This window comes from Protopterus annectens, chromosome 15.part0, assembly GCF_019279795.1.
Source record: "Protopterus annectens isolate FY-2018-M chromosome 15.part0, PAN1.0, whole genome shotgun sequence".
Taxonomy (NCBI): Eukaryota; Metazoa; Chordata; order Ceratodontiformes; family Protopteridae; genus Protopterus; species Protopterus annectens.
This window is the reverse complement of record NC_056749.1, coordinates 196531617-196540255: the sequence shown is the minus strand read 5'-3', so window position 1 is coordinate 196540255 and position 8639 is coordinate 196531617. Positions and strand designations below refer to the sequence as shown.

The 8639-nt window shown below is 44.3% G+C and overlaps 1 protein-coding gene across 1 annotated transcript in view; it reads right to left on the bottom strand.

Moving 5' to 3' along the window:
• The window catches only part of UPRT (uracil phosphoribosyltransferase homolog), a 400044-nt gene that overhangs the window by 369391 nt on the left and 22014 nt on the right, over window positions 1–8639 (bottom strand). The window contains exon 2 of the mRNA XM_044057690.1: window positions 1762–1804. Within this exon, the coding sequence (XP_043913625.1) occupies window positions 1762–1804 (43 nt within the window). The remainder of the gene's footprint in view (window positions 1–1761; window positions 1805–8639) is intronic.

Below are 8639 nucleotides of genomic sequence, written 5' to 3'. Positions count from 1 at the left end.
ATGGCAACTTCATGTGATTGGGACAGATGAAGGGATAACTTGTTTGCCCAGAACAGTAGTGTGTTAATCTCTGTGCATGATTTTAATGCGTAATTGAAAGTTAAGACCCTGAATACCTTGACATTTGGCTAAACCAAATAATGTTGTAGTTTCTATAGTGGCTGGGTGCTTTGGTTATTTTGTTTGACTCCAAATAGCATTGCTATTGTTTACAAGGGAATGAATATGAATTGCTGGTCTATTACCCATTATTTGAGGATTCTGAAGTAATCTTGGAGACCAGTTTCTTTAACAGAGTGGGATCCATTTGACCTGTAGAGTCATTTGCATGAACAATTACAGGTATCCGAAGGTGATCAATTGAGAGTGTGTTGATAAATACAGAAAACAGCAAAGGGGCTGAGTGGAATCCTGGAGGACTCCTTTCATAAAGGGAGCTGTATTAAAAGTGGTGGTTCAAACTTTCACCTTAAAAGATCTACTGGTGAGGAAATATATAAACCAAGGTTTTGCATCATCATTGCTTCCTACTTCAATTTGTTGTACAGTAAGTTATGATCAATTGGATAAAAGGCTTTTTTGAGGTGAAGAACTAGTCCTGATGGGTTGCGTTTGTCCATGCTGAATAGGATGTCATCTGAGGGTGTACAGAGCTGTTACGGTGCTGCATCCAGACCAAAAATTCATGTAACTTCCTGATAGAAGATGGTACTGATGTAAATAACCAGCAAATTGATTGTATATAATTTCTATTTCTAGTATTTTACCTAAAGTGGGAAGTATTGAGATATGACAGTATTGAAAGCAGTAGTTCACTTGGTTAGTTCTTGAATAGGAGGAACTATTGCTGTTGTCCATATCTGAGGAATAAGCGTTTTAGTTAAGCAGTGGTTGTATATGAGAGTGAGAGGGTGGAAGATTAAATCCTTACAAAGGTGAATGAACCAAGGAGCTAGTTTATCTGAACCTGGGAATTATCTATTTGTATATGGTCCACTTGTGTCCCTCCCTTTAGTTATAATCTTTCTGAAGTGGAACAGTAGAATGTAAAAAAGGAGTAGATGGTGGCTGTGGGTAGGTTGTTGTCATGCCATCACTGTCACTGTCGTTCAGGTTGCTGAACTCAATGCGGAAGTCAGCACACGAGAGTTTGTGGCTGTGCTAGAGGGGTTCAGGGGAGTAGACTTTTGTTGAGTTTTTTGGCCAGTCAGTAGGTAGGTTTCTGTCCAGAATCTTCGAGTTTGGCTACAAGTGAGGTTTGTTTTGGTAGTAGTAATTTTTTTGGCTGTGAATGGACTGCTTGTCCAAGATGCATAAGGTGGTGTATATGGCAAGGGAATCTAGAATTTAATCTCATATTTAACATAAACAGAAACTTGCATATTTTGCAGTATGAATATTCCGGCCTACAGATCACAACTTAACCTCTTCAGATCATCTCAAAATGCGATAGTGTGTGAGAAGTAACACACGGACATGGACTAAGTGTTACAGAGCTACACTTCCTGGCATCACACCCAACAAAGAACACAATTCATTTCCCACTGAAGTCACGTTTCACTTAATAGTATCCTGCTCTTGTAACCACACATTTACGAAATGCAAGAAAACAAAAGGAGAAATGGTTTGTAAATGCCACATTTTTGTGCTCTGTACCAATGTACACAACATATTTCAACCAAACAGTTCAATGAAGAAGGCAAAAAAACACGTAGGCCACATCCAGAAATACCATATTCAGAATTATTTTTTTTTACTCACCAAGCGATCTGCACAAAACACAAAATCCCCTCTGCTGGTTGTCCTAAAATACAAACAAAAACATTCATGACAAAATTGTATACTGGTTTGATTACAGAGAATAACTGAAAGCTACTTACTGAAGACAAACATGAGCAAATCTATAAACTAAAGACAAATACATAATTGTTGGTTCTACCCTAGCATCTTGGTATTTTGTACCTTCTCAGACCTCTAAGCTTCTAAGCCAGGTACAAAGTGACTTTCCACTCCTGCCACCCCCAAATAATGAACACCAGTATGCTGCTAATCAAAATGATGCCAGTTCAAACAAACTGTACTAAAAAAATAATCACTCACACACACAAAACTTGACAAGAGCACACAAGAGCCAAGAATATAAAATAAATACATTATCCCGCTAAAAAGTATTGCTAGGAAGCCCAAAAATCACTAAATGCAAAAAATGAGTTGCTTTACATTGACCACACTACATTTCTACCTCCCTGTCTTTCTAATCCACCTGTGAAAACTCTCTCTTCATTCCACTTCTTTAACAGAACATATGGAAACTAAAATTTGAGTTATCAAATACTGTAAGTGGGTCCACCCCTCCAAAAAATATGCAGTTCTATCAAAATGAGAATGTTGAAATTCCATTTTAATGACCATCTCCTACTGTACAAACGTAAGGCATTTTCAATGCTAGCAATATGTAGCTTCACATTTTAACTCTTTACTGTGCAATTATTTTTGTTGTTTTTTCCATGCAAACACAGGCTCCTTTTTTGGATTTTCAACCAAGTGCCTTTTGTTACTATTTTTCAATGGCAACGTTTTTTTTCATGGAGTAGGAGGACTCCAAACCTACAAAATTATAGTTAAATGAAAACAGGGAGACCCAAGAGGTACAGTATTACTTACTTCATCCTCCATAACAGCAAGATTAAAGCCTACAGAAATAAGGATAGCCAGGCAGGCAAAACTTGCCTAGAATGGCAAAGATCCTCCTCAAATCACAAAATGCACCACACTGCCTAGTCATTGCGGACCTGACGTGGGCCGCATGATGTAACATCAAGGAGAAACTAAAGCTAAAAGCTCAAACATTTAAGGTGAGCAAAAGTGGAAGAGCACATTTCAGATGATATGCATCGACTTTCATATCTTTTATTACTGTAAATTATGAAGGCACAAAAAAGAAGTTATGTCTTACCATAACGTTCCATCTGTGTTGTAGATCTTTGTTCATTCATTACAAATAGGACCTCGGTCCTGTCCTCAGAACCAATACCACCGTTTCCAAGCTCGCACCAGCCAAAAATCCTCAGCTAAGACCTACCCATAATGCCCCTCTCCTAGTTACTCCAGATCGAGTTTGCCCGCCCTTAGATAATAGATGTAGTAATGGAAAAAATAGGAGGAGGCTCTGTCTGAGCAAATACCTTAACCAGGAGTTCAGGCAGGGGGAAGGAGAGTGGGAAGCAATGAATGAACAAAGATCTACAACACAGATGGAATGTTATGGTAAGGCATAACTTGTTTATCTGATGTTGTAAATCTTTGTTCATTCATTACAAATAGGACAGAGTCCCCAGCTACTTGAGGCCTGGGTGGCCCTAAGGAAGGATATTCCTGAGCACCATAAAACCAAAAGATGCTCGTCCCCTGGAGGCCAAATCCAATTTGTAATGAGATATAAAGGAACAAGGTCATGCCCAGTGGCTGCTGCGCAGACATCATCCATAGAGGCTCTGGAATTAAATATACAGAAGTAGCCATAGATATGGTAGAATGAGCCTTTATTCTGGAAGGTAAGGGTAGCTTATTCGGTCGTTAGATAAAGGTAATGACATTTCTAAGCCAGGAGGATAAAGTCACTTTGGAAACAGGTTTACCCAATCTGGGTCCTGCAAAGGCCACAAACAATTGATCTATTTTCCTGAAAGATTTAGTCCTGTCCAAATAACAATGAAGCTGCCAATGCACATCAAGGGTGTGCAAAAGGTACTCCCCTCTGTTAGAATGCTGAGGGAAGAAAACTGGCAGGTCAATAGACTGGTTAATGGAAAAGCTAGAAATGACCTTGGGCAAGAAAGAAGGGTCAGTATGAAGGGACACCCTATCCGTGTGGAAGATCAAGTAAGGACTCTTGACACTCAAGGCCTGCAGCTCAGATACTCTTCTCGCTGAGGTAAGTGCTACTAGAAGTAAGGTTTTCCATGACAAAAATTTTATATCACATGAATCAAAGGGCTCGAAAGGAGAACCTGTGAGAGACTGAAGTACCAAAGTCAAGTCCCAGGGTTCTAGGGGAGGCTTGACCGGAGGTTTAACATGTAATACTCCTTTCAAAAAGGTCTTGCATAGACGGTGTGACATAATTGAAGAACTAAAGACCATTATGAAAACTGGCGATAGCTGCTAAATGTACAGTGATAGTCAAAGCTGAGGCTCCTGTATGTAAAAAAGAGTCAGGTGTTGTAGGATCTTTTGAAGAGGCATAGAGAAAGGGTCTAAGTTCTGATCTTTGGCCCAAATAGAGAACCTAGTCCATTTACTAGAATCAACTTTCCTAGTGGAAGGTTTGTGTGAAGCCAGAAAAATTTCACGAACAGGAGATGGGATGTCAGACTGCCTGGCAATCATTGGCAGTGGAGGAACCAAGCTGTGAGCTTGAGACTGTGCAGTTTTGGATGAATCGGTCCCGGAGGATGAGAGAACAGGTCCTGGGAATGATCCAGGATCCACAGGCTGTGAATCAGATGAGGCCATAGAAACGGGAACCAGACTTGACAGGGCCAGCAGGGGACAATGAGGACCACTTTGCTTCTCAACCTCTGAGCTTTCTCGAGAAATTTTGGAATGAGGGGAAATGGGGGAAAGGCATACAGAAGACCCAGTGGCCAATCGTGCGTTAGGGCGTCCCTCGGTGGTTCCCCCTGAGGGGGGGGGGGTCAAGGCAAAGTAGCTTCTGCATTAGTTTAGAGGGGAAGCAAGGCTTGCCCCATCATTGGAAGAACCGATCCGCTGTTACAGGGTTGAGGGACCACTCGTGAGGCATCAGGATGTTCCTGCTCAGATTGTCCGCAATGAGATTGGAACTCCCAGGAATGTGTGTTGCTATAAGGAAACGGTTGGAAGCTATCGCCCACTGCCAAATCCTCATGGCTTCCCAATACAGGGGTAAGACCTGGTTCCTATAAGGAAACGGATGGAAACTATCACCCAGTGCCAAATCCTCATGGCTTCCCGATACAGGGGTAAGACCTGGTTCCGTCTTGCTTGTTAATGTACCAGACAACTGATATGTTGTCTGACTGAATTACAATGGTCCCAGGGGGTAGGGATGCATGGAACACTTGCAACGCTAAGAGAACTGCCCTCAGTTTCAGGACATTTATGAGCAAATTGGCCTCCATGGGGGACCAGGTGCTTTAGACAATCTTTCCCTGGAAATGCCCCCCCCCACCCTAAAAGGGAAGCGTCCATGGTCACCGTGGCCTGGGGAAGACAGACTGGTCGACAAATATTCGTTTGTGGCTTCATACACCATAACATTTCTTCCTTGCAACGGTTTGTAAAATATATCATGTTGTTGAGTGAGCGAGTTAGCAATGACCATTGTGCGGAAAGGACCCACTATAGGATTCTCATGTGCAGTCTCACCGGTGGTACTAACATAATGGCAGCCGCCATAGAGCCTAAGAGTTGCAGTACAAGACGTGCTGGTACATAGGTATGAGGAAGAATATCTTGGATTTGGTGTCTTATTTTTGAAAGCCTGTGAGAAGGGAGAGAAGCTTGACAGGATTTTGTGTCGAAGACCACTCCAATAAATTCCAGTGTCTTCGTTGGGGACATTTGTCCTTGCTGATTGTAATCCCCAAGCGGACAGCAAGACCTTGAGTGTAAGAGAGGCTGCGGATTAAAAGATTCTTGGTCGGAGCGGTAAGGAGCCAATCGTCTAGATAGGGAAACACCTGAAATCCTTGTAGTCGAAGATGAGCGACCACAACTACCATACATTTGGTGAACACTCGAGGGGATGTCGAGAGACCGAATGGCAGTGCCCTGAGCTGGTAGTGATTGGCCCCCGGCCAGAGGCAGAGAAACCTCCAGGAGCGGTGATCCATCTTTATGTGGTAGTACGTGTCCTGGAGGTCTATGAGCACATCCAGTTGTCCCCTCCCTAGGAAGGGAAAGATGGACTGTATCGTGACCATCTGGAACCTTTGATGTTTGATAAATTTGTTCACTAGGCTGAGAACTAGGATTGGTCTCCAGTCCCCTGTCTTTTTTGGCACAAAAAGAACATCAAGTAAAACCCGGATCCTGTCTGGTCTGGTGGGACTGGTTGGACGACTCTCTCTTAGCAGCTTTTCTATTTCTAAGGCTGCTAATTCTCTGATTGGGTGGTACATGAGGGATTCATTTGACAGGTCTGGGAGTTAAATCGAATGGTATTTGGTAGCCTCTGGATATTATTCTCTGCACCCAAACATCGTAGTAATAAGATGCCAGGCTGGTAGATGCAGAGAACAACGAGCCCCGACTGCTTCCAGAGGAAAGCAATCAGGCCGCTGCTCAGGAGCGCTGGTAGGGTCTGCCAGAGAAATAATCTCTAGCGCCCTGGTTATGCAGACCCCCTCTACCCTGAAAGGGGCGTCTTCCATATGAGTTGCCCCCTCTGCCCCGGGGGGATTGTTCACCATGAGTGTCCCGAAAAGGTCCTTGGGATTTCTTGAACCACATTTTTCCTCCCTTCTGGTTCCTGGAGTAGAACCTCTGGGGGGTTGGAAAAGCGTATGCCCACAGCAGACAAGGTCTTTCCGACTTTCTCACTATGTGCAAGCATGTCTCGTACTTTGGGTCCAAAAAGTGCAGATTCGTCGACAGACGCATTGAAGAAGGAAGAGTTAAAGGGGTCTGCGAAGTCACACAACTGCATCCAAGCATTACGTCTCAAGACCATGCCTGATGTGGCAGCTCGAGCTGCCCCCTCGGTGGAGTGAGATATCAAACGCATCGAGGAGTTCGAGATGGATTCAAGGGTAGCTAGCTGCAAGGTGACAGTATCACGCACCTCATCAGAGAGTACCCCCACCAAAGAGGAAGACATTTCGGAAATTAGGTCTCTTTGGAGGCGAGTAAAGTGTGCCAGATAGTTCAGCGACCAAATGGCTAAGGTCACTGAAGCATAGGTCCATTTCCCTAGTCTGCCCATGGTCTGGGACTCTCTGCTTGGAGGATGGATGGTGGAACTATCTTCTGCCAGTTCTCTCTTGGTGACCGCAGCCACGACCATAGAATCCACTGTCAACTGCTTGGACCAGTGGGGCTGGTCTTCAGGTGTTGATAAAATTTTGCCTGGCCTCTGAGGGACAGGTTCTACATTGTCTGGGGCCTTCCACACATGCTGCACAATGAGTTTAACAAGGTCATCTGCCAGTGGAGTCACCCAGGAAGTAGATGGCTGGGCATGGAAAGCCCGCAGGAACACAGATTCCTCAGAAGAAGGGTTAGAGGACTTCCAGTCTCCCTGCTGCTTGAGGATTTCTCAAATGTCTCTGAATGAGACGTCATCTGGGGGAGACCGTGGGGACCCTTCCCCCTCATCACAATCAGGGTCTTCGGTGATAGATTCTTCCGGTGAATCAAGGTGCTTCCTCTTGCACTGTTTCTTCCGGGGTGGCTCCCCAGTGGGATCTTCTGAGGATGACTCCAGAAAAGGGGTTCCCTTCAAAGAGGGTTCTTGTAACTCCCGTGCCTGGGGTCCCGAAAGGGTCTATATTAGAACATCAAAGTTTCACAACTTCAAATGTTCCAATATCGACCCCTATTCAGCGAACGCTGACATCGAACATGCAAAACAGCAAATTTTTTTTCTAGGTAAAAAGTCGCTGTTCCAAAACACATACACACAACACAAGCACACCAAACAGCAATCCACACACATACACCTAAAATCTTACAACTAACCCTACACTAAACTGTACATACACCACTAACTATCCACTTACCTTAACCCAAACCGTAACCCTAAGGTTCATCACTATCGCACACTCACCTCACCTGCGCCCTAACCCTCACATCCACACAATTGCACACTTACCTGAACCTGACCCATAACTTTCCACTACAGTGCTGAAAATAACGAAGCGACAGAAAAGGACAACCGAATTATTTCCCTAGGAAAAAAATTGGTTTTCTGCGACTTCGCTATTTTCAGTATTCACCGAATATGAGTCGATATTAGAACATTCGAAGTTGTGAAACTTCGATGTTCTAATATAGACCCTCCCGAAATAGAAGCTTGGGAGAGGTGCATGCTGGGGTTTTTCTGATACTGATGTCATTGGTGCTGACTGCGAGTCCACTACCTGTACAGCAGACCCACCTGAGGAGGGATGAGAGTCCGGAACCAGGACGGACAACCTCGGAACCGGGGTCATACCTCGCCCTGAGCAGCCCACCTCCAGGTGAGGAGCTCTGACAGAACTGGAAGCTGGAGCCATGGACATGGACTGCACCAGCGGGAAAATAGGTGCCGGGCTAGGTATCAAGGTACAGACGGTCCAAGCACTGCTCCGGGAGAGCATCCCAACGGTGCCGACAGGAAACACTGCTGTTGGAACCGAGACAGTATGCACCGGAGTGGACATCGGTACAGAGATCTCCGGGATCTGGGCAGAGGCCAGAGGAGGATAAACAGAGGAATCCCCTTGGTCAGCAAACAGCAAAAAATAGAAGATATTCTCTCCACAACGTCAAACCAATAACAAATTTATTAAAACTGACAAAGCTTTCTGATAGCAAGCTATCCTTCCTCAGTGTCTTACATAAAACAAAAAAGTTAAAAACAAGCATTTAGACAAAAAGCACATGACACAGTCATA